Source organism: Oratosquilla oratoria, chromosome 12, assembly GCF_046742065.1.
Source record: "Oratosquilla oratoria isolate Oo_2021 chromosome 12, ASM4674206v1, whole genome shotgun sequence".
Lineage (NCBI taxonomy): Eukaryota > Metazoa > Arthropoda > Malacostraca > Stomatopoda > Squillidae > Oratosquilla > Oratosquilla oratoria.
This window is the reverse complement of record NC_134788.1, coordinates 34,320,018-34,347,369: the sequence shown is the minus strand read 5'-3', so window position 1 is coordinate 34,347,369 and position 27,352 is coordinate 34,320,018. Positions and strand designations below refer to the sequence as shown.

The following is a 27,352-nucleotide window of genomic DNA, read 5'->3' as shown; positions in this document are numbered from 1 at the left end:
TCTTTGTTTCTGACCCAGGGCATTGGACAGGATGCAGGGATGAGCCGTCATCCAGGAGGTGCCAAGATGAGAAGGAGGGAGGAGGGTGGAGGGGAGTGGAATGTATAGGAAATGGAATGGGGGGGGAGTGGTTTCTATGCCTTTTTCTTTTTGACTACCCCCCGTGTAGGGGGAAAAAGCCCTTGATATATGTATGTAAAAAACTAAAATAAATAAAAAGTAAAAATAAATACACACACACACACATATATATATATATATATATATATATATATATATATATATATACTTGTATTTAATCAAGATACCAACACCAGTGTCATGTACTCATTCATGCCTCATGACTCCTACGTAGGCGTCATAGAACCAGAGTGGTTAAAAGTCGGAGTTTGGGGACCAGTTCTTCTGCAGCTCTTAAGAAAGAGAAAGAAAGAGGAAGGGAGAGACACAGAGAGAGAGAGAGTGAAAAAGAAAACAGGGGAGGGAGAGACAGAGAGGCAGAGGGGAGAGGGAAGGAGAGACAGAGAGGGTAGGGAGAGGAAGAGAGAGAGAGGGAAGGGAGAGGAAGAGAGAGGGAGGGAAGGGAGAGGAAGAGAGAGGGAGGGAAGGGAGAGGAAGAGAGAGAGAGAGAGAGGGAAGGGAGAGGAAGAGAGAGAGAGGGAAGAGAGTGTGAGACAGGGAGTTCGTGTTTCATTAAAGCAAAGAGGAGGAGACACAAACCTCCATTGGATATGTTGAACTTGATGCCAAAATCTTCCTCTGGTCCGCCGGGGTTGTGGCTAGCGGTGAGGACAATGCCTCCCTGCGTCTTCCGCTTGCGAATCAAGTGAGACACGGCCGGTGTTGACAGAATCCCTTCTTGGCCGACCAGAACACGACCAACCTTGGGGAAAAAAATTGGACTGATTTATGAAATCCGTGAACAAATGACATCTTTATGGAATATTACGTAATAAAAGGTACAAGCTACACTTACATGTTTGTGGATGATACAGTACTAATAAAGATGAAAGAGGAAGATACCAAATTATCATAAGATAAATTTTATGTATGTGTGCGTATATATAAATATATATATATATATATATATATATATATATATATATATATATAAAATTGAGGGTAAAAGAAGTTGACGAGGAGAAATGGGAGAATTTTACGCCTTAACGTTTCGACCCGCAGGGTCTTGATCACAAAGCTAACAACTCAAACGTAACCGGATATTTTATACATGGACGGGTCATCTTATGGGACGCTTCGGAGAGCTTGTTATTTTATCTGCGTATTCTTTTATTATTATTGTGGCTTTTGCTAAACATATAAATCCTTCTCTATGGTTAATGTTGTTATTAGTGTTGATATATGCTGCCTCAATTGTCTTCCTTAGTTTCTTGGATGATCCTTTATTTAATACGGTTGTGTTGTTCCAGTCTGGAAGGTGACCACGTTTATCCACATGTATTACTATGGAGTTAGATGTCCTATGGGCTTTTACGTCATTTTTATGTTCATTTATCCTTTTATTAAGTCTGCGACCAGATTCACCAAAATATGAAGAGGGACAGCTTTTACACGGGATCTTATAAACAACGCTGTTTTCGTTAGTGGGATTATTGTTGCTACGTGTTACCAAATGTCCTACTTTGCTACCTGACGTCCTGGCTATTTTAATACCCGCTTTTAGAAGAAAAGTGTCTAGGTATGAATTAACATTAGAGTTTGGTACTGTGATATATCTGGTTTCATTATTACATTTATTATCATTCTTATTTTTATTTTCATCTTTACTTTTGTTAATTATTTCTTTGGCTTTCTTTTTCAACCTACATAAGAGACCTTTTGGATATTTGAGTTTGATGAAAGTCTCAGTAATATGTTGTAATTCAGGATCTAGAAATTCTTTACTGCATATACGAAATGCTCTGAGGAAGAAACCTATTATAATACCTGTTTTAGTTCTCCCATTTCTCCTCGTCAACTTCTTTTACCTTCAATTTTATTTGTCATAATATAGTCCATATATATATATATATATATATATATATATGTATGTGCAACACTGAATGGGTCCCAGTGAACAGAATTACATTCATCAACCACAATTCACTTTAATTCTAAGCCATCAATGTTGAGGAGCTTGAGGAGGCATACATACATACATATACCAAGGCTTTTTCCCCCTTACAAGGGAGGTAGCCAAAAAGAAAAGGGCATAAAATAATTCCCACCCATTCCATCCCTAAATACACTCCACTCCCCTCCACCCACCCTCTTATCTTAGCACCTCCTGGATGACGGATCATCCCTGCACCTTGTCCACTGCCCTGGGTCAGAGGCAGTGTCGCAAGGCACAGCAAGGAAGCTTCATTAAATTGGCGACCCCCCCCTTGCATAAAAGGAGAAGACGGGGAGAAATCCCTTCGGGCTGCATCAAAATTTGCTCACACATACTACCTCACCCACCATCCCCCCATCCATTCCACCTCATGCATCACATCATCATCCATATACAACCATTATCCATTCACCCCAGTCTTCTGTCCTCTCCCGTCCTTCCTCAACAGACATCCCACTCTTCTCCAAAGCCCCCTTCACCCCATCCATCCATCTCGTCCTAGAATGTCCCCTCATGTTCACTCCCTTCACATCTGCCTTCTATACCTCTTTTACTAGTCTTTCTTCACTCATTCTTTCCATGTGTCCAAACCATCCTAATACTCTTTCATCAACCCTATCTCCCAACTCCCTTTCCACCCCTGTTCTCCTCCTCACCTCCTCATTTCTCACTCTATCTAGCCTAGTAACCCCCATCATACTTCTCAGACACCTCATCTCAAACACATTCAAACTCCTCTCTTCCTCTCTTATGTTCCATGTTTCTGCCCCATACAGTATTGTTGGCACAATCACTCCTTCATACAATCTCCTCTTAGCATCCATTCTCAAATGTCTATTCCTCATTACACTCATTAATCCACCAAGGCATTTATTGGCTTCTCTCAATCTACATTCTACCTCCACCTCCACTCCACCTTTTCCTGCCACATCTGCACACAAGTATCTAAAACTATCCACTTCCTCTAGTCATACATACATATACCAAAGGCTTTTTCCCCCTTACAAGGGAGGTAGCCAAAAAGGAAAAGGCATGAAATCATTCCCACCCATTCCATCCCCGAAAACACTCCGCACCCCTCCACCCTCCCTCTTATCTTAGCACCTCCTGGATGACGGGTCATCCCTGCACCTTGTCCACTGCCCTGGGTCAGAAGCAGTGTCGCAAGACACAGCACATCTACAGCAAGGCCGCTTCATTAAATCGGCGACCCCCCTCTCCGTCCCCCAATATAAAGGAGAAGACGGGGAAAAATCCCTTCAGGCTGCGTCAAAATTTTGCTTACACACACTACCTCACCCCCCATCCACCCGTCCATTCCACCTCATCCATCACAACATCTTCCATATACAACCATTCTCCATTCACCCCTGTCTTCTGTACTCTCCCGTCCTTCCTCAACAAACATTCCCCTCTTCCCCAAAGCCCCCTTCACCCAATCCATCCATCTCATCTTAGGACGTCCCCTCATGTTCACTCCCTCCACATCTGCCTTCCATACCTCCTTTACTAGTCTTTCTTCACTCATTCTTTCCATGTGTCCAAACCATCCTAATAGTCTTTCATCAACCCTATCTCCTAACTCCCTTTCCACCCCTGTTCTCCTCCTCACCTCCTCATTTCTCACTCTATCTAGCCTAGTAACCCCCATATGTTTCTGCTCCATACATTGCTGTTGGCACAATCACTCCTTCATACAGTCTCCTCTTGGCATCCATTCCCAAATGTCTATTCCTCATTACACTTTTTAATCCACCAAGGCATTTACTCGCTTCTCTCAATCTACATTCTACCTCCACCTTTACTCCACCTTTTCCTGCCACATTTGCACCCAAGTATCTAAAACTATCCACTTCCTCCAGTTGCTCTCCCTTAATGCTCACTTCCAGATTACTGCCACTTTCACCCCTTGTACATCTCAACACCTTACTTTTACCCACATTTATCTTCAGCTTTCTTCTATCACACACTCTCCCAAACTCTGTCACCAACTTCCTCAATCCCTCCTCTGATCCTGCTACAAGTGCAGTGTCGTCTGCAAACAACACCTGGCTAACCTCCCACTTTTCTCCATTTTCTTTAACCATATCCAATCCCTGACCCACCACCCTTGCATTTACCTCTCACACCACACCATCCATGTACAAGTTGAACAGCCAGGATGACATAACGCTCCCCTGACAAAATCCCACCTTTACCTCGAACCATTCACTCTCTCCATTTCTAATCTGATACATGCTCTACTACTCTCATAAAAACTCTTGACAGCTCCTAGAAGCTTTCCTTCTATCCCATATATCCGCAAAACCTCCCACAGTGCCTTTCTGTCTATGCTGTCATAAGCCTTTTCCAGATCCATAAAAGCCCAAAAAACATCCTTCCCCTTTCCTATAGCTCTCTCACATATCTGTCTTACCACAAAGATCTGATCTACACAACCTCTACCTGTCCTAAATCCACACTGTTCCTCACCAGTTACTCCCTCTGTTCCTCTCCCAATCCTCTCAATCAAGATCCTCCCATAAGCCTTCCCAACTACACTCAACAAGCTAATCCTTCTGAAACTACTACATTCACACTTGTCCCCTTTTCCCTTGTAAAGTGGAACTATACAGGCACTCCTCCAGTCCTCCAGCACTCTACCCTCTTCCAACAAACATTAAATAACCTCACCAGCCAGGCCACCATCACTGTACCTCCTTTTTTTAGACATTCTGCATGGCATCCATCCAGACCAGGTGCCTTACCTGCTTTCATCATCTTAACAACTGCCTTCACTTCATCCTTCCTTATTTCTCCTCCATTTTCCTCACTCATCATTTTCTTAGCATTTCCCATTGCATCTATCTTTCCCTCCTTCACATTCAGCAACTCCCTAAAATATTCTGCCCATCTTCCCCTTACTGCCTTCTCTTCCATTATCATCTCTCCATCTGTACCTTTTACCTTTTCTTCTCTACTTGATTCGCCTCCTCTTCCTCTCTTAATTTCTTTCCAAAACATCTTTTTATTACTTTCAAAATTTTCTGTCATACTCTTACCCCATTTCACATCTGCTCTCCTCTTTGACTCCTTTACCTTGTGCTTTACTTCTCTTTTCTTTTCTTTGTACCTCTCATATGACTCCCTCGTCCTATTTTGTAACCAATCTGTGAAAGCTCGCTTCTTCTCTTCTACAACCTTCTTTGTTTCCTCATCCCACCACTCACTACCCTTCCTTCTATTTCCTCCTGTCCTTCTTGTTCCACACACCATCCTTGCACACTTTGTGACTCCTTCCTTGAACCATCCCCATTCCACCTCCACTCCTAGCTCTACTCAATCCTTCACTCCCTCCCACTCCTCTCTCAGCTTTTTCTTGTACTCCTTCTCCTTTTTATTTAAAGAGCTCACTCTAAGCACTTCCCTACCTTTTGTCCTTTTCCTCTTTCTCCATCTATCCTCCACTCTCAACTTACCTTCCACCAAAAATTGATCTGATATTCCCCCACCCTCTCCCTTTAGCACATATACACCCTTAACTCTTCCTATTATACTCCTATCTACCACTACATAGTCCATTAACACTCTATCTACCACCCTTCCGTCCACCACCCTCTCCCTTGTGTACTTATGCTTGAATTTCTTCCAAAAACTGTATTTGCTATCATCAACTCTCTAGACACCTCTCCACCATCAACTCTCCACTATGATTCTTTCCTGGAACTCCACATTTCCCAACCACTCTGTTAATTGGTTCATTTCCTACCCTAGCATTAAGGTCTCCCAGTACTATTACATTGACATTTCTCGCTACTCCCTTTATGCACTCATTTAAATCTATCCAAAAAGCCTCCCTTTCTTCTATGCTCTTCTATGCCCATATGCACTTACAAAAACCCACATCTCCTTTTCCAATTTCACCTTCATCCACATTATCCTTGATGAAACCTCCTTCCACTCCACTACACGTTTACCTATCTCTTCACTTACTAGTATAGCCTCCCCTTCTCTCCCTCGCCCTATCTTCACTCCTGATAACCTTCCACTTACACTCACCCTTCCCTCTCAACTTAGTTTCACTCAAAGCCAACACATCCATCTTTCTTCTCACAAACATACTACCTATCTCTTCCCTTTTACTCTCATCAGTGCCACATCTATGCACATGACAAGACCCAAACCTTAGGGTGCTGGTTGGAAAACTCCTAGACCCTCTTATGCCTTTACTTTTTTTTAGGAATGTCCCCTGTGGGGCTACAGGGAGAAGGATGCCTGGTCCCAATCCCCGTCACTTTTTTCTCGCCTCTTACGATCCAAGTGGAAATACTTGGTGGCAGTATTCTTTTTCCCCCACCACAGGGTAGGTAGGGAAAAAAGGAAATGAATATTCAGAGAAATTGTACAGGACAGTAACAAGGGGTTGGGGGACAGGATAACAGAGGGACAGTCATAGTATAAAAGTGTCATAATTTCTCTTTGAACAGAGTTTTCCTCTATCACAGACAAAATGATATGTGGCTCTGGTCCATAGGGGTGCCCCATATAGACCCTAAAGTATCAACTGCATGCTACTTTGCCACAATAACAAGCAGCCAATACCCCAGATGAGGAGGCATACATGCAGAAAATGAAAATTGGTACAGCCAAGGACTCAGACCTCCCCTCTAAATGTTGATGGCTTAGAATTAAAGTGAATTGTGGTTGATATATATATATATATATATATATATATATATATATATATATATATATATATATATATATATATATACACACACACACACACACACAAACACATTGAGTCAAATGTGAAAAATATATGAAAAGTGAAGGGTAGAACTACACAATTGAAGAAAAAGAAAAAAAAAAAAAAAAGGATCATCAGAGGGGTACAAAAATGGCAGATTGATAAAGGGAGAGGAGGAAATGGATTTAACCATTTTATTGAGTTGTTACATTGCCTAAAAATCATATAGATAGAAAAAAAAAAATAGCCTTAAATTTACAGGGCTACCTAACCCATAAACAAGACAAGGAACCCATACCCCATTTGCAGCGCACATCTTGACGATGATGTCAACCGCCTTCTTGCCAAAGAAGCGCCCATCACCTCCAACAACCAGCGTGGATCCTTCGAGTCCCTCCACAACACTCAGGATGCATTGGATGAAGTTCTCGGTGTATCCTTCCTGAAAAAAAAACAAAAACAATAATACATAAATAAATAAATAAATAAAAAATTGTGTACCGTTCCTGAAAAAACAAAACAATAATAAAATAAAAAATAAACAAATAAAATAAAAAATTATAAACAAATATTTAAAAAGAATATCAAAACCTCTCCTATCCCTCCTCAACACTCAATATGCATTGGATGAAATTTTCTGTGTATCCTTCTTGGAAAAAAAAAAAAAAAAAAAAGAAAAAAATAATAATAATAATAATAATGAAATAAATAAACGAATAAAATAAATACATGGAAAGAATGAGTGAAGAAAGACTAGTAAAAGAGGTATGGAAGGCAGATGTGGAGGGAATGAACATGAGGGGACTTCCTAGGATGAGATGGATGGACGGGGTAAAGGGGGCTTTGGGGAAGAGGGGAATGTCTGTTGAGGAAGGATGGGAGAGGACAGAAGACAGAGGTGAATGGAGATTGGTTGTATATGGATGATGCTGTGATGCATGAGGTGGAATGGGTGGGGGGATTGGGGGTGCAACAATATGTGTGAGAAAAATTTGACACAGCTATAAGAGATTTTTCCCTGTCTTCTCCTTTTCTGCATGGGGGACGGCGAGGGGGGGGGTCACCGATTAATGAAGCGGCCATGCTGTGGATGTGCTGTGTCTTGCAACACTGCTTCTGACCCAGGGCAGTGGACAAGGTGCAGGGATGACCAGTCATCCAGGAGGTGCTAAGATAAGAGGGAGGGTGGAGGGGAGTGGAGTGTATTTTGGGATGGAATGGGTGGGAATGGTTTTATGCCTTTTTCATTTTGGCTACCTCCCTTGTAAGGGGGAAAAAGCGTTGGTATATGTATGTATGTGTATATATAAATAAATAATTAAAAAGATTATCAAAACCTCTCCTATAACACTATAACACTAAGGATGCAGTGGATGAAGTCCTCTCTGTATCCTTTCTCTAAAAACAAAACAAAATAATAATAATAATAATAAATAAACAAATATATAAATAAGTAATTAAAAATAATATAAAAACCTCTCCTACTCCTCTACAACACTCAGAATGCATTGGACGAATTTCTGTGTATTGTTCCTGTAAAAACAAAACAATAATAATAAAAAATAAACAAATAAATGAATAGATAAATAAGTAATTAAAAAGAACATCAAAACCTCTCCTGCCGCAGGGTATGCTCGTCTCCAGTAACCCCAGGGAGCTCGGAGACAATGCTCTCACTTCAAGCATGAGTGACCACACGCAAGCATTCACCCATCAGCGTTTTGAATATATACATATTTCTTTATAATTGTACATGAGTTACCCTATATTCTGTGAACTATTTTGATCATTTTTTCTGTGTTTATTATTACTCAGAGTAAAAGAGAACAAGTAATACAGCAGTGACTTTATACTTTATAATGTGAGTAGGGTGATGCATTGTACATATGGCAGCCAATGCTGTGTGCAAGAATTTGACTCATACTGAAGTGGTTAAATTCCATTAATGAACTTGCCGCAACCTGGAGGTGCGGCTCAGGCACAGGATATCTGCCCACAGCCCAAGACCTCTTATTGACCAGGGACCTCACTGGGGGCAGCAATTCTAGCCTTGACTTGCCACACACAATCGACAAATTTTGCGTTCAAATCAACAATATACGGAATGTTTTCCCCATATCCTTTCAGCAATAGGGACATTAAATACAATTTCTAAAATCTGTTTCATCATTTTGCAAGCCAATAGCTAAAACAGGCAGTAAAGGGTGGTGGTGATAGGGGAAGTGGGGGGGTGGGGGGCGGGCGGGCGGCACTTTGGCACATAAGGTCTCTCCCCTCGAATATCTCTCTTCCGCCTGTTCACTGACAAGAGGCGACTGCATCCTCTTCCCTCACCAAAGAGCCAGCAGCACATAGACTCTTCCGCTGATACAACATGGACAAGAGTCCGTCTGTCAAATTTTAGAAGTCCACGCCTACATGATATAGCAGTGAAAAATTAAAAAATTATTTTGTAAATTATAATACATCAATGAAATTTATGTTATTCTTGGCGGAAATCAATAACAGAAAAAGTTGCTACAGTGATGCATAAACAAATGTAGCCGATTCGATTGTTTGAGATGACATTTTTGTTTTGGTAGATGAGGTCAAAGAAATCAAAGTATGATAAATTTGTCTAGCCTAACTTAACCTGCATTAAGTAATGCTGTACCTATAGTTCTAGAGGTCATCAGGGTTGTCGTCGTCGTCTTTGACCTCTGAATCTATCGAAACAAAGATGGCGTCTAGAGGAATCAACCTGACTTTATTTACTTGTGTATAGCTTTTAACAACGTTTTCAGTTATCAATTTCTGCCAAGAAAAATATTCATTACATTGATGTACTATAATTTACAAAATTAATATCTAATTTTCTAATGCTAAATCACATAGGTGTGCACTTCTAAAAAAAAAATACTCTTTATTGTTAACTTGACAGTCACAATGATGGGATGGTGAGCTGTACATGGTCCATATATCTATGTTACAACCTAGCTTGAATACAATAAATTATCTAGTTATCAAAATCACCACTCGTTCATTGGGATATTCTCACAAATGTTGCCATTAAGAATTTTTGTCAGGCTGCCTTTTGCTACTCCTGTCTGTTTATTATTACTTGCTTGATTTTCATTTATCATTATTTCCTATTTACCTGTATGTTTATTATTTAGCTATATCTATGCATTTAATTTATCATCATTTATACTATATTTATTTATTTATTCATTTATCATTTTTATTACATTTTTTAGCATCCAACCTAGTTATGGACCAAAAGGTCTCCTGTCAGTATGCTCTGCCTTTGTAATCCTTTGTAAAATTCACTGGCTCACCTATAACTATTGTAAGCTTGAAATCTATGGGAAGGCCCCATTAATGGATACTGTGAATTTTCAGTCAAATGCAGATTCATTAATTTGTGGATTGGCAGTACTTTATGGTATTTGCATTTACTCAGGAAAAGTAAAACTTATTTATTCAGTTCATATATGATAAGTCTTATGTGTTCACAAGCTAGGTAAATGCGACACCAGTGGCAGTGACGGTGGAAACAAAAATAAATAAATACTAATTATCATTTTGACTCCACCATTACCAACACAGTCTACGTCATTTTGGAATCCCACTGTCAACCTGCTAATACCAATTTTCCTTTCATATGACATTACTTTTTTGAAGTGTACTGTAACAATTTTGATATACAATTCAATATCCCTCACCTGCTGAAAAACCTTTACTTTCTTTCTCAAACCACTGGTCCCAGGTTTCTGTCCGTCAAACGGTTTTGTAGGCTTGGTAACAACTTCCAACGCCATATCGGATTTCTGTACAGCTACCCCGAGTACTGTGGACGATTAGAACAACCTGTCCTCTCTGAGATCAAACGCCTAAGCAGCCGACAGAGTTTGTTGTCCCTTCGGTTCTCGAATCCCCGGTCAGCTGATCCGGTCGCGTTTCGATGGGTTCGTAAACAATTCTTAGTTATAATACTCTGCAGGAATGCATTCTCATTAGGTAACTATCAGGATATAACTTCATTGTTTTTATATCATATTATATTGATATCAGTGATATTATTTTTGTGTACGTTTTAAGAAAAATATAACGATCTTTTTAACTTCTGCGAGAAATCGAACACATATGCAGACGACACGTTGCCCTCTTTGACCGCAAAGAGCTCAAGGTTACCCGGGCGCAACGTATGCACATATATGATCACCACTTAGCTACCTGTATTCTACTTGACATGATCATGTTTCAGTATGATAGTATTGATATTGAACCACTCTATCCTAGTGCATTATTAGCTATTTATTGATTACTATGTATTAAGTCAATAATGACTCGAGGAAAGCTGTAGTAATTTCATAAGAAATAGAAAATCCTGATTACACTATCATATGTCATCGTTATCTTATCTTAATTTCTAGTGCAGTAACTAAGGGTGTTTCGTTTAAAACATAAATGCATATTTACTTGGTGGTAAACCAGCCATATCCACTGTTACCTGGAGCGAAACAAGTAAACAAATACAACCTCCACCAAACTACCCACACTTTATATGAATATCACAAAAATAAGGATTTTGTAAATCGGCATGGAAAATTATTTGATGAATCACTCTCATCATTTGTGATAAAATATATGTAAACAACGACTCGTTAATTATTTCAGACTAGTTGCCACGTATTTATTTGTCCTATTCGATTTTTAAATTTGATTAATACATGACTGTGGCTAGGTATGATAAATTGGAGAATAGTAGACAGGACTTACCAACCTAATCTGAAGTACATGTACAGTTCCAAATTAGTCTATATCCTTAATTTCCAATAATCGTATTTAGATTTCAAATAATGTTGCAGGTAGGACCAAATCCCCCTTTAAGCTATTTTAAGTATATAAACACCTACATGGAGCTTTCTTCACACCCTCCTTTCCCTAATTATGAGATATCTTCAGTCACTGTAGTTTATCCCCTTTAGTGACCTGAACACTGTTATCATGCACCACCTTTGTTGTGATATGGTTCGGACAAGTCAGGGAAATGAAATTCACGATAACACTGCGCACTCGGCTTTTAATTAACTCTAAACTCGTAAAGGAAGAACCTAAGAGCAAAGGGGAACTTGAAGATGACTGCTGCTTGGAGAGGAGTACTGCTTCAAGAGGAGAGATGCTTGTAGAGGAGAGCTGCTTGGAGGGAGGAACTGCTTGAAGATGTCGTGTCCTGGAGTGAACTTGCAACTTGCTATACTCGTTGCATCGAGAAATGGACGTTAGGGCGGAGCACTGGGAGTCCCCCTGTGATGCCACATATAATTATTTTATCATTTTATTTTATCTTATAATTTTATTTTATATTTTTATAATGTTGCCACATATAATTACATTATAATCTTTAGTCACACACCACCACTTAGGTAAAAATCAAAGCAATGTTTTCTATACAAAGGTTTCGTTTCCTCGAGTCACAGATATGGCATATGAGCAAGAGAGAGCGACGTTGCCGCTACATCTATTCTCTGGCCCCGCCCCCCTCACACTGCATCCAAGGGGTCAATGAATAGCCAAGGGGTCGAAAAGGGGTCGATGAATAATCAGGGGATCAGTGAATGTTTACTGCTGGAGTAGAAGAGACAATTTAAAATAATTTCAAACTACAAAATTACACTGTATTCATGATTATGCTAATAAACATATTTAGTTAATACCAATCATTGCTTTAATACCGGTAATATAAAAATACTTTATAATAGGTTACAGCACATTATTGTAGTGGAATTTATATTGTGGTAATTGTGTTATCTATGGAGATGTGGCACCACCGGGAAATCTCCTAACCCCGCCTTAGCGGTCACTTCTCGTTGCGCTGACCATAGGTAAGACCACCCGCTTGCACGGGATCGGTTTTTGTGGGAGGGGAAGAATGTCTGCAAGAAAATGAAAAGATAGTAGTGTATAAAAGAGAGATATTGCCACCGGGCGATTAAGGATGTTAATTTCGTGCCGTCGTGGCTTTGGAGGTATGGGCAGGAGACATGGGGTTGGAGCAACGGCGGCGCCAAGGGGGGACTTGGAGGGGGGGGCTTTAGCCTCCCAAAAAAGTGGTTAGCCCTCCCCCATTAGCCCCCCCCCCCCAACTGAAATGAGCAAATTGAACATTTAAAACACTCATTAAAATAATTTTATCGAGCGGAATTTTTAATGGCCAGGTCTAAAAATTTGTCAGCCATTAGCGCTAGCCCTACCATTAACCCCCTCCCCATCTGAAATGAGGACAATATATGTATATTATTGCGGCGTTATGCAAGTTCAACTGCTTTCATTATATATGACCCACGCCTCAAATCACCTGCAACCCGTTGTAGAAATGCCACACATTACAGATAGCCTATCTGTAATGTGTGACATATATATGTATAACCTATCTGAGATAGACTATGCAACGAACCAGGGCGTGGCCAGGCGACAATAGTATTCCCAAAGTATATAGACCAGGGGTTCTCAAAGTGGTCGATATCGACCCCGCAGGGGTCGATCGGAACCTCCAAGGGGTCAATGAATAGCCAAGGGGTCGAAAAGGGGTCGATGAATAATCAGGGGATCAGTGAATGTTTACTGCTGGAGTAGAAGAGACAATTTAAAATAATTTCAAACTACAAAATTACACTGTATTCATGATTATGCTAATAAACATATTTAGTTAATACCAATCATTGCTTTAATACCGGTAATATAAAAATACTTTATAATAGGTTACAGCACATTATTGTAGTGGAATTTATATTGTGGTAATTGTTGTTACGGGAATGGCATTGTTTACCTTGAGCTACGGCAATTTCCCGAAAGCTTGTTTAATATCGAATCGGGAACCTTTCCTGTAGCTTCGTACCACACTATCGTAATTTTAATTAATATATTATTAAACTCCCCTCCCTCTTTATTATTTATTTAAGCCTATGTTGTAATTTTGATTAACAAATCGGGAACTTTGAGAACTTACTTAAAGTATTAGTTGTCCCGTGGCTTCGAAGCCGTTTTACGAGCTCGTAAGAATTCCAGCCGAACGAGACTACGTTTTAGTTAACTGAACGTCAGACAAGCTTCAACTCTGGTACCAGAAGGACAAATAAACCTCGGCAAGGGAATTCTACTGTTAGATCGAAGCCTCAAGAATAAACTTACAGTTCCGACGATTGTTAGAGAACTCAACCAGGTAAGTTCTTTAACGTTCTCAGTTTGAAGTAATTTAATTACAACAATTCAAAACAGTTTTCTTTTTGTTAATAGCAACATTATGTTTCTGAAAAACCTTTAACACTTTATCTAATCTCTTATCATGCTCCTCTTTAGTCTCACCACCAACAAAAATATCATCCAAGAAGGCAACTACTCCATCTATAACCATCAATAACTGGGATATCAATTTTTGGAAAATGGCAGGAGATGATGCAAGGCCAAAGGGTAATCTTTTGTTTTTAAAAAAGACCCTTATGAGTATTAATAACTAACAATTCTTGACTCTCATCATCTACTGGCACCTGTAAATAAGCATCCTTTAAATCAATTTTAGAAAATATTTTGCTTTTACTAACAACAGCAAGGATTTCATCAACCTTAGGCAGAGGGTACTGGTCACATGAAATACTTTTGTTTAATTCCTTGAAATTTACACAGATACGCATTGACTTTTTATCAGCTTTTAACACTGGTACAATTGGAGCTGCCCAAGTACTAGAATGTACTGGTTCAATGGTATTGTTATCAACTAACTCATCTAAAGCATCTTCTACTAATTTTCTGTAGTGGTAGGGCACAGGCCTTGCTTTTTTCCAACTAGGCACAGCACCGCTCTTTAGGTGTACCTTTGCTACAACACATATAATTGGTAATCTAGAATCAGCTGTAAAATTATCTAATTGTACCTTGGAATCCAAAACATTAACTCCTTCCTCTATACCTGTGAGTGCAATACCAAATTTAGGCATTCAATCTCTTCCACATAAGTTTGAGTTATTAGACTCAACTACATACAAACTTGAAATACGTTGTGACCACTATAAAACACATTTGCATAAAACCTCTCCAAAACCTGTAAATTATTATTACCATAAGCCTTTAAAATTTTATCACTAGGCTCCAAAGTTAAATTCAATTTCTTAACCCAGTGCAAGGTTAGGGTAGACACACTGGCTCCACAGTCAATCTCATAAGGCACATTATGACCTTCAATAATAATATCAACTTTATTTTTCACTGGCAAAACATTACCTACAGCACTGTGTACAGGTTCATGTGAAAAATTAACACCAACCATTTCTGGAAGGCTAGGTCTATCCATTAAATGTAACAACTGATTATCATCACTAACAGTATCTCTCTCTTCCTGAGAAATTTCCTCATAAACAGTATTTGTTCTATTTTTATCAAACCTCTTATTCTTGTTCAATTTTCCAAAAGATCCTTTCTGGGCACTGCTATCACTGGGCTTACCTTGAGAACCTGTGTATTTACCAGAAAAAAATCTTATCAAAACGGCACATTCTTTTGTGTCCCCTTGTGTTACAAATTGAACATTTTAAATGTAAAAAACGACAGTTCTCACTTTTATGTGGATACCCACAGTGCTTGCAACCTTATTTTTTCTGACTATTGAAAAAAATCAGAACTAACCCCCACTTTTTTGACTTCAGTAGCCGGGAGCTTTTCCCCATAAAAAGCTTTTTCCAAATTTAAAATCTTCTCTAAAGCATTCGTGGAAGACATGGTTTGCAAATCTAAATTCTCAGCCACTAAGTTTGGGAAATACACTTCAGCATCCACAGCCATAAATAATTGGTCTCTCACTCCTTCATCAAATAAAGTACCAAAACTACAATCCTTGGCTAGATTCTTTAAGTCAGCATACAAGTCTCTTAAACTTTCATCAGATTTTTTCTTTCTCTTCTAAAATCTGGTTAAACTTCGATGATAGCTAGGTTTAACCTTATAATGTGATTCTAAAAGGTTCACTAAATCACTTTAGTTCTTTACATGAGGTAAATCAGGCGAACTCAGGGAGGCTAAGGTACTTTAAGTTTCACTTCCTAACGAAACTATAAAGAATTTTTCTTCTCGGCGTCATCAATGATTCCATTATGTGCAAAATGAGCCTGCAACATTCTTAACCATATTTCCCATTTAATTTTCTTGTGGTCAAAACAGTCAATCTTACATGAGTTATTGGCCATGGTAAATGAATTGTAGTAAAATCTTGTTTAAACCTTGTAAAACTAATGACTCTCGTAGCCTACTAAACCTAGGCTGTCTGCGAATCGGTAGTAGTGGCATGGGCGCACATGATGGCGGACATCGGCGAGGATATCTTCATCCTTGGACATCACCACCATCAGTCTATACGACAGTTATTTCCGTCTTTCAAAACAGTAACTGGTCCATCCACAAACAAAATCTCGCATCCTCGTCGCCACTGCTGCAGCATGGCTGAGGTAGCTGAGTGAAAAACAGGGACCAAGTTTGCTCTTTATTGAGAGCTCAACAGACAAACGTAAACAAGCCAAGATTGACGTCATAGTATCAGTACTTGAACAAAAACAAAAGACGTCTACACAGGATCCAAAAATATAAACAACACAAACAGGTGTTATAGAGCATCAAAACATATTACAGAGTATTAAACATACGAAAATTGCATGGTATGTAAGGAACCTACAGCACAAATATACAATTCTTATACACCAACACAAAGTCTATTGTAAAATAAGAATAATGCAATAATACAATAAATCTCAATTTACCACATTGCCATTAATGATATCGTTATTGATATTAATGTATAATTATCTAATTATCATTGTTTATCATTGGTTACATTATTACTGTTATTTTCATTATTATTATTATTATTGTTGCTGCTGTTGTTGTTATTGCTATTATTATTATTATTATTATTATTATTATTATTACTATTATAATTATTATTATTATTATTATTATTATTATTATTATTATTATTATTATTATTATTATTATTATTATTATTATTATTATTATTATTATTATTATTATTACTATTATTATTATCATTATTATTATTATCATTATTATCATTATTACTATTGCTATTATTATTATTATATTTATCATTAGTATCATTATCACTGTTTTTATCATTATTATTACAATCGTTCTGAATTACCTCTAATCTGAACCATGTGCCAGGAGACGGGGATGACCTCAGAAAGGAAAGGAAGGGACAACGAATGTGTACTACTAGCTTAGTGAGGGATACCTGATTCCATGAGTAATACCATCCATATCTGCGTTCACTCATAACTATTTCTGACCTCCCCTCACCCCCTTTTTTCAGAAGTTTAGTTCAGCATAACAATGATTGATGTTTACAAATTGGTTTCCACCTTTGTTTTGCCAGTCATAATATGGCATATGTCTCAGGTAGGTTCCGAGAACAGTTATGATCTGACCTCTTTCCTCATTCTCCTTGTTGTTTTACTCATTCGAGTACTGGTCCCCTGTACCCTACCTCTGGTGCTTCAGGTTATAATGTAATACTCATAGTAATTGCCCACTCCGTCCTGAGATTCAGGTAAAATGTTAGATTTAATTAATAGGTAACCCTAGCTGCAGTGTAGGATTCACTATAACTACATGTTGTTACAGATGTAGAATATTGTAGTATATCATTAATGGTCCTACTCTGATATAGTACTCACTCATACATGATACAGATGTAGAAAAATGCAATATATCATTAATGGTACTACTCCGATATAGTACTCACTCATACTGTTTTGTTACAGTTTAACATTATTTTGTTGTTCCTTTGCCTAATGCAATGTTCCTTTTGGATGGTGCTCAAATATTTGGACTCAATGTTCCTATGTGTACAAAGATTTCAGTAATATTAGCAAAACTATAACAATGTTTATGTGTCATATGTGTACTGACTGGTATTACTCATGAGTGTCTCTGGTCCCCTCAACCCCCTATGTATGTTTGTCCGTGTGACTTAATGTAGAAAAATTATCTGATGAGGAGGACCACAATGGAAATAAGCGTTCATGCTTTATGTGTTATCCTCGGCAATTTACATTTATTATTTCGAACTATGTGTTCTTGTGATTATTTGCACTTCATGTACATTGATTTATTGCCAAATAAAGTCTATCTATCTGATAAGGGGGAATAGGCATTTTAGTACATACTGTTATTCATGTATTTATCTATTTACTTTTTATTATTTGTTTGTTGTTCATCTATTCATATGTTTATTATTTTGTTTATTCTTATTTATTTGTTGTTCTATTTACTATTTATTTATCTATTATTTGTTTATTCATCTATTTTATTTATTCATCTATTTCATTTATTTACTTATTTATCTAATTATCTTTATTTTATTTTTCAAATTATTTATTCATTTTTTTAGATAAAAAGGTCGAAGTAGATTCTCCACTCTACCCAGTTTCTCATTGGTCTCTTAGAATTGATAAATGAAATAATTAGTGATAAATAATAAATAATAACGTAAGGTTTCTCTGTACTTTTTTGTTAGTAATATCTATATATATTAATTTCGATCTATATTCTATATATTTTTGTTTTTGATTTATGTATATATTATGAATGCAATTTAAGTTTATTTTATTTAATAGTTTCATTTATTTACTTATTTACATATTGTTTTATGTTTTAATTTTTATTAATTATTTATTTTTTCTTTATCAATTCTATTTGTATTTTCATGTGTTTTTTTATTATCATTATTTATATTCTCAAGGGACAAAAACACCTTTACGGGTTTTTGGGAAAAAAAAAATGTCGACTGTATTTTTGTCATGTGTGAAGGAAGTCGATGTGAGGAAATTACTACAGTATTTCTGTCTCATTGTGGGATTTTTTTTTCTTTCTTTTAAGACGCGAATAGAACAAAAAATAAACGATTTTTCTGCCAAACGTGAAGGAAGACATCGACATAGAAAACCAAAATCGACGGCAATTTGCATAGTGTGAAGATGGAAATCGACGGCATTTTTGCCTAGTGTGTACATGAAAATTGATGGTAATTTTGCTTAGTGTGTAGATGGAAATCGACGGCATTTCTACCTAGTGTGAAGGAGTAAATCGACGGTATTATTGCCTAGTGTGAAGATAAAAATCGACGTCTTTTTGCCCTGTGTGAAGGAGAAAATAGACGTTTTTGCCTAGAATGTAGACGGAAATCGATGGTATTTTTGCCCTGTGTGAAGGAGGAAATCGACGGCATTTTTGCCTTGTGTGAAGATGGAAGTTGACGGTAATTTGGCCTAGTGTGAAGATTGATATCGACTGTTTTTGCCTAGTTTAAGACGACATGAAAGAAATCAAGATGTCATGGAATCAGGGAGCGAAATTTTTAGTTACGTAACACTGAACGAAACATTCTGAGAAAGCCGTGTAGAGAAAAATGTTTTAAGAAGAAAAGACAATGAATTTTGACCATGAAAACTGAGCGAAGCATTCTGAGAAAATTCAGAGAGAAACGTTTTGAAAATATAGAAGAGACGATGAATTTTGACAATTGTGTTGAACGAAACATACTGAGAAAATTTTTAAATACATGGAAAGATGCTTTAAAAATATAAAATATATGATGGCTTTTGATGCGACGTGACGTCATAACGTCGGCATCAGAGCGCGGGAAGATTTGTGTAAGGTCATCGCGAATAAAACAAAAAATAAACGATTTTTCTGCCAAATGTGAAGGAAGACATCGACATAGAAAATCAAAATCGACGGCATTTTGGTGGAAATAGACTGTATTTTTGCCTTGTGCAAAGATGAAAATCGACGGCTTTTTTGCCCAGTGTGAAGATAAAAATCGACGGCATTTTTGCCTAGTGCGAAGGAGAAAATTGACGGTATTTTTGCCTAGTGTGAAGATGGAAATCGACGGTATTTTTGCCTAGTGTGAAGATCAAAATCTACGGCATTTCTGCCCAGTGTGAAGGTGAAAATCGACGGCATTTTTGCCTAGTGTGAAGATAAAAATCGACGGCTTTTTTGCCCAGTGTGAAGATAAAAATCGACGGCATTTTTGCGTAGTGTGAAGATGGAAGTCGACGGTATTTTTGCCTAGTGTGAAGATCAAAATCGACGGCATTTTTTGCCCAGTGTGAAGGTGAAAATCGACGGCATTTTTGCCTAGTGTAAAGATGGAAATCGACGGCATTTTTGCCTAGTGTGAAGGAGGAAATCGACGGCATTTTTGTCTAGTGTGAAGGAGGAAATCGACGGTACTTTTGCCTAGTGTGAAGGTGGAAATCGACGGCAGTTTTGCCGTGTGTGAACATGGAAATCAACGGTATTTTTGCCTTGTGTGTAAATGGAAATCGGCGGTATTTTTGCCCAGTGTGAAGGAGGAAATCGACGGCATTTTTGCCTTGTGTGAAGATGGAAGTTGACGGTACTTTGTAAAGATGGAAATCGACGGTGTTTTTGCCTAGTTGAAAACGACATGAAAGGAAAATCAAGATGTCATGGAATCAGGGAGCGAAATTTTCAGTTACGTAACACTGAACGAAACATTCTGAGAAAGCCGTGTAGAGAATTTTTTTTTTTAAGAATAAAAGACAATGAATTTTGACTATTAAAACTGAGCGAAGCATTCTGAGAAAATTCAGAGAGAAACATTTTGAAAATATAGAAGAAACGATGAATTTTGACAATTGTGTTGAACGAAACATACTGAGAAAATTTTTAAATACGTGGAAAGATGCTTTAAAAATATAGAATATATGATGGCTTTTGATGCGACGTGACGTCATAACGTCGGCATCAGAGCGCGGGAAGATTTGTGTATGGTCATCGCGAATAAAACAAAAAATAAACGATTTTTCTGCCAAATGTGAAGGAAGACATCGACATAGAAAATCAAAATCGACGGCATTTTGGTGGAAATAGACTGTATTTTTGCCTTGTGCAAAGATGAAAATCGACGGCTTTTTTGCCCAGTGTGAAGATAAAAATCGACGGCATTTTTGCCTAGTGCGAAGGAGAAAATTGACGGTATTTTTGCCTAGTGTGAAGATGGAAATCGACGGTATTTTTGCCTAGTGTGAAGATCAAAATCGACGGTATTTTTGCCCAGTGTGAAGGTAAAAATCGACGGCATTTTTGCCTAGTGTGAAGATGGAAATCGACGGCTTTTTTTTTGCCTAGTGTGAAGGTGAAAATCAACGGCATTTTTGCCTTGTGCGAAGATCAAAATCTACGTCATTTTTGCCCAGTGTGAAGGTGAAAATCGACGGCATTTTTGCCTAGTGTGAAGGTGAAAATCGACGACATTTTTGCCTAGTGTGAAGATGGAAATCGACGGTATTTTTGCCCAATGTGAAGATAAAAATCGACGGCATTTTTGCCCTGTGTGAAGGAGAAAATCAACGGCAGTTTTGCCCAGTGTGAAGATGGACATCGACGGCAGTTTTGCCTAGTGTGTAGATGGAAATCGACGGTATTTTTGCCTAGTGTGAAGATGGAAATCGACGGCATTTTTGCCCTGTGTGAAGGAGAAAATCGACGGCATATTTGTCTAGTGTGAAGGAGGAAATCGACGGTACTTTTGCCTAGTGTGAAGGTAGAAATCGACGGCAGTTTTGCCTTGTGTGAACATGGAAATCAACGGTATTTTTGCCTTGTGTAAATGGAAATCGGCGGTATTTTTGCCCAGTGTGAAAGAGGAAATCGACGTTATTTTTGTCTTGTGTGAAGATGGAAGTTGACGGCATTTTTGCTTTGTGTAAAGATCGACGGTATTTTGGCCTAGTGTGAAGATGGAAATCGACGGTGTTTTTGCCTAGTTTAAGACGACATGAAAGGAAAATCAAGATATGGTATCAGAGAGCGAAATTTTCAGGTCAGCACATTCTGAGAAAGCCCGTGTAGAGAAAAATGTTTTAAGAATAGAGAAAAGACGATGAATTTTGACAATTGTGTTCTTATTAAAACTGAGCGAAACATTCTGAGAAAATCCTTAAATACATGTAAAGAGAAACGATTTAAAAATATAGAAAAGACGATTAATTTTCACACTTATGTGAAACGAAACATTCTGAGAAATTATTTAAACACGTGGAAAGATGTTTTCAAAATATAAAAAAATATGATGGATTTTGATGAGACGTGACGTCAAAACGTCGGCATCAGAGCGCGGGAAGATTTTTCGGTCCTTGTGTATGGTCATCATGCGTAGGCAACTATTTCCTTGACTTTTGGCGATGAAGAAATATTTCTGTATTTTGAGGATCAAAAACTCGATGGATAACCAGGAAACTTAATTTATATATATGTATATGTATATATATATATATATATATATATATATATATATATATATATATATATATATATATATATATATATAAATATATATATATACACACACACACACAAAAATAGCGTTTTCTATCGACGTCACGAAAATAATGACGGGAATGGAGCGCGGTGCATTGTGGGATTAATGACGTCTTTCCCCATTTGAGAATCTAAGAATTAGTGTTTGTCTTTTTCTTTTTGTCAACTATGCATGAGCACAGTTGTATGATTAAGCAGTTTTTACACATAGACTATATTTCTGACAACATATTTCCACCAAAATGTAAATATTTCTTGTCCAAACTCACACTTTTTGGCGCATTCTGTGTACTGCAAAGTATCTACATTAAATACAATGTCTTCATTTGATTCCTTCTCCCTTAAAGAACCTAATATTGCAAATTAATCGACAAAAGTAATTATAAAGATACCAAGTATAATGTTAATCATCAAAATTCGCAAACACAATAGCAAATGTCCTCGTACCCCCAACCTCCATTTGAATAACGACAATATGACTTCCGTTGCTGACATCTAGACGTCTCTAAGGACATATTCAACAGCATATGACGGAAAGATAATTCGTTGTTTGGAGATTTGAAAAATTGAATTTTGTAACCATATATCAAAATCCCACGAATCAAAATGCCATAGTCAATATTATCCCATTGTTCATAATCCCACACATAAAATTCCAGGATGTTGATAGTATAATCACTATATGTTAAAGTATAATTTCATTTGATAAATTTAATAATGAATATAGGCCTAGGCGTGGGATTTTAACCAATGGGATTATGACCTTATGGGACTCTATCATAGATTCGATATAGATAAGGTCATCATACCAAGACAGTCAGGACTCGCAGTAATGGATTTAAACTGGACAAATTTAGATTAAGTTGTTTTAAGAAACGGTTAGACAACTTTATGGACGGGGATGACAGGTGGTAATGGACATGGAACTGCCTAGTGTAGGCCACATGGTCTCTTGCAATCTATATGAAGGATATCTTTCTACAATGTTTTTTATCCATTCAGAAGAGTCACGATACTTCCTTCTTTGTAGTTGAGATGAAGTACCAGCCAAGTATTGATCGACTTAGTTTCATTATAGTTTTGTTCCTTGATTTAGCACACTTTACCTTTGATAATGAAATAGTTACTTTCATAGCCTTTATTTAGGATACTACAAAAACAAGGTAGAATTTCTTTTCGTATTTATTAAGAATAGTTCAAATTATTTAATGACAGAACTATTAAAATGACAAAATAGTACTTAAAAATATGGCATAGGACATTTGAGACACAGGTAGCTGGACATCACCCTAATATTTGGATTTTTTCGACTGCCTGAAGAAAGAACAAAATTATAATGAAGTCAAAGTCGATCTATACTTGGCTGCTACTTCATCTCAACCACAAAGAAAGAAATATCGGGACTCTTCTGAAGGGATAAAAAAAAACATTGTATAAAGATATCCTTAAAATAGCAACGTCGTTGATTATTTGCGGGCAAACAGGTTTGTCAAACGTGTATGAAGTGATGTTTGACCGTGTGAATGGTTGTCAAACGTGTTTGTAGTTATGTTTGACCGTGGGAATGTTTGACAAATCGTTTGACCGTGTGAATGGTCCACTTGCGCGTCGGACCAGGGTAGCAGTCATCGATGTCACCGAAACTTGGCTAGAGAGTACCAAGATCTAAGAATATAAGGTCTAACCACTTCCGACCGAATTTCGAGGGAGTTGGCGCAGCGGGCCCGTGAACGTCACCTGGCTGCTCAAAGTGGGGTTAGCGGGTCCTATAGCTGTCAGTTGAAGCTGGTCCGTCGTTCAAAAATGACGTTGCCTTCGCTCGCACTGCTCCACGCAATTAGTTATATTCTGACAAATATTATATAAAATATATATATAAATATATATAAAATATTATAGTTCCTGTCTATATATATGAATATATAAATATAATATATATATATATAAAATATTATAGTTCCTGTCTTCCTTGGCGTTTCACAGTTTTCTTCAGTGTATCACAAAGAGAAAATGGACTCAGACAAAGGACGTCAGAAGCTGCGCAGAAGAATTCCAACGGTCTGACCTGTATATTTAGACCTTGGACAGTACCATCTCCGACTCGGAAATTGCGATTCCGGGTTATAATGTTGTGCGTAATGATAGAAAGAGGACCGGAGGAGGGGTATGTACTTTCATTTGCAATAATTTAGCATTCAAGCCCCGTACAGACCTTATGAGTAACGATGGGCTCGAAGCTGTGTGGGTAGAAATATTGTTACCTAAATCGCATCCCATCTTATGCGGGGTCTGTTACAGACCACCGAAACAGATGTCCTTCTATAGCGCATTGGAATCTACCTGTTTCAATCGGGTCAATATGCATGACCAAGAAATTATTATCCTAGGTGATTTTAATACGAATCTGGCAAGTACAAATAGCAACCTTATTAAGGCAATGAGAGACTTGCTAATATCTCATGGCCTGACACAACTGATTGACGAGGCCACTAGAATAACAGGCACATCCAGGTCCATCATAGATCTTATCCTGGTCTCCGATCGTAACAAGATAACGCAGTCTGGTGCTTGTGATTATGGTCTTAGTGACCACAAGCTCATATATTGTACTAGGAAAGTTAGGAAGACGATTTTCAACAAGCACAACACAGTGAAGCTTTGTTCCATGAAGCATTACTCAAGTGAACATTTTGTAGATGAATTGGGTAGGACAGACTGGTCGCCATTTCTAAATTGTACCGATGTTTATAAGGCTTGGTCTAATTTTAAGTACACATTTCTTACTATTATAGATAGAGTAGCGCCTCTCAAAGAGATACGAATAAAACAGAGGACGGAGCCATGGATGACTAACGAAGTACTGGGTTTAATTAGAGATAGAGACAGATTTATTGCCAGATTTAGGAAAAGTGGAAATCAGGAGGACTATAATGGCTTTCTGTACTATAGGAATCAGGTGAAATACTGGAAGGAAAAAGCCAAAGCTGATTATTGTACTGAGATGGTGCACCAGAACAAACACGATCCAAGGAAGCTTTGGCAAACACTGAAGACCCTAGATGTTCACACAAAGCCTAGTAACAAAGTAGACAGGATAGGACTCATGATAAACGGCGAGCTTAACTCTGATAGGAACACCATAGCCAACCACTTCAACTCCTTTTTCACAACCATAGCCACAAAACTAGTTAAATCCCACCCAACGGGTTCTGGGAAGTTTGGGCGGGGGTACGTTCAGGAGTACTATAAAGACAAGTCCACAAAGTGTTTCAAACTACATAAGACCACTCAAAAAGAAGTGTTTGAATTACTGGCTAGCATAAGTGCCAATAAGGCTACAGGGTTAGACAACATTCCTGCGAGGTTTGTTAAGGATGGAGCCACAATTATTACTCCCCCAATAACCCACATAATAGATTTGTCTATTGGTTCAGGATTTATCCCAAGCGACATGAAAAGGGCTCGGGTAACACCTCTTTATAAGAAAAACGCAAAAACTGAGGCAGGTAACTACAGGTCTGTTTCAATTCTAGGTATTATTTCCAAGGTTTTGAAACGTATCGTATACAATCAGTTAGATACCTACCTCAGGGAACGTAATCTACTATACGGTATGCAATCTGGTTTTAGAACGAATTACTCAACAGACACCAGCTTAATATACCTTTACGATCTGATAAAACAGGAATGCGACAGAGGTAATTACACGGGTTTAGTCTTGTTGGATCTACAAAAGGCATTTGATACAGTGGACCATGATATTTTATTAAAAAAAAAAAAACTTCTGGCATTAGGAGTTGCGAATACTGACTGGTTCAAGTCCTACCTTACAGGTCGCAATCAACTAGTACAGGTAAATGAAGCCCGCTCAGATGACAGAGAGATAACTTGTGGTGTACCACAAGGTTCAATTCTAGGACCGCTACTGTTCCCGATCTATATGAACGACATGCCAGGTGCGGTGAACTGTAAGTTACTGCTATTTGCAGACGACTCCGCTCTAATTGTCTCAGGTAGGGACCCAGTTGAAGTAGAGGAGGCACTGAGTGTCGAACTGTCATCGGTCCAGGACTGGCTCATAGATAATAGGCTGTCCTTACACCTCGGTAAAACGGAAAGTATTGTCTTCGCATCCAAACCCAACCTCAGGAAACACAGCGATGTACAGCTCAGATGTGGGGTTAATGTCTTGGAGTCAAAACAAGAGGTAACCTATCTTGGAATACCCTTTGATCAATCCTTCTCAGGGAATACCATAACGGATAAGATTGTATCCAATTGTTCACATAAAGTCAAATTTTTGTACAGAAAAGCCAGAAATTTTGATCTGGAAACAAAGGAGCTTCTTGTCTCAGCCTTATTACAATATCACTTTGATTACGCTTGTAGCTCTTGGTACAGCAGTCTGAGCAGAAAAAATCAGTCCCGGCTACAGGTTACACAAAATAAGATAATTAGATTCATACTAAATTTACCTCAACGTAGTCATATTGGTATTGAAGAATTTAGCAAGGTAGGAATGTTACCTGTAAAATATCGTGTCCAGCAGCTGAAACTAAACCAGGTTTACAATGTCGTTCATAATTCTGCTCCCTCATATGTGAGCTATAATTTTACATTATCGGCTGAGAACCGAACCCGGAACAGTCAAGAGTCTCTTATTGTACCTCATGCAGGACCCTTCACCAAAAACAGTTTTCACTTCACAGGTGCTCAACTATGGAACTCACTACCTGTGTCCATTAAGGAGTCAAATAGCAAGGTTACCTTCAAGAAAAAAGTCAAGGGTTACTATATGTCTCAGCTATGGACAGAGAACAGCCTTGATTTTGTGTACTACTAGCTTAGTGAGGGATACCTGATTCCATGAGTAATACCATCCAAATCTGCGTTCACTCATAACTGTTCTGACCTCCCCCCTTTATTTATATATTTATGTATATATATATATATATATTTATATTTATATATATATATATATATATATATATATATATATATATATATATATATATATATATATATATATATATATATATATATATTTATATATATATATATATATATATATATATCATATACACATATATATACATACTTTTAGGGTA

At 37.8% G+C, this 27,352-nt stretch overlaps 1 protein-coding gene across 1 annotated transcript in view; it reads right to left on the bottom strand.

The window, feature by feature from the left end:
* The window catches only part of Pgm1 (phosphoglucose mutase 1), a 26,791-nt gene extending 16,009 nt beyond the window's left edge, over window positions 1-10,782 (bottom strand). Inside the window, exons 1-3 of the mRNA XM_076195063.1 lie at window positions 10,550-10,782; window positions 7,144-7,287; window positions 721-883 (exon numbers count right to left, since the gene is read on the bottom strand). Of these exons, the coding sequence (XP_076051178.1) occupies window positions 721-883; window positions 7,144-7,287; window positions 10,550-10,645 (403 nt within the window). The 5' untranslated portion in view covers window positions 10,646-10,782. The remainder of the gene's footprint in view (window positions 1-720; window positions 884-7,143; window positions 7,288-10,549) is intronic.
* Window positions 10,783-27,352: the final 16,570 nt, after the last annotated feature.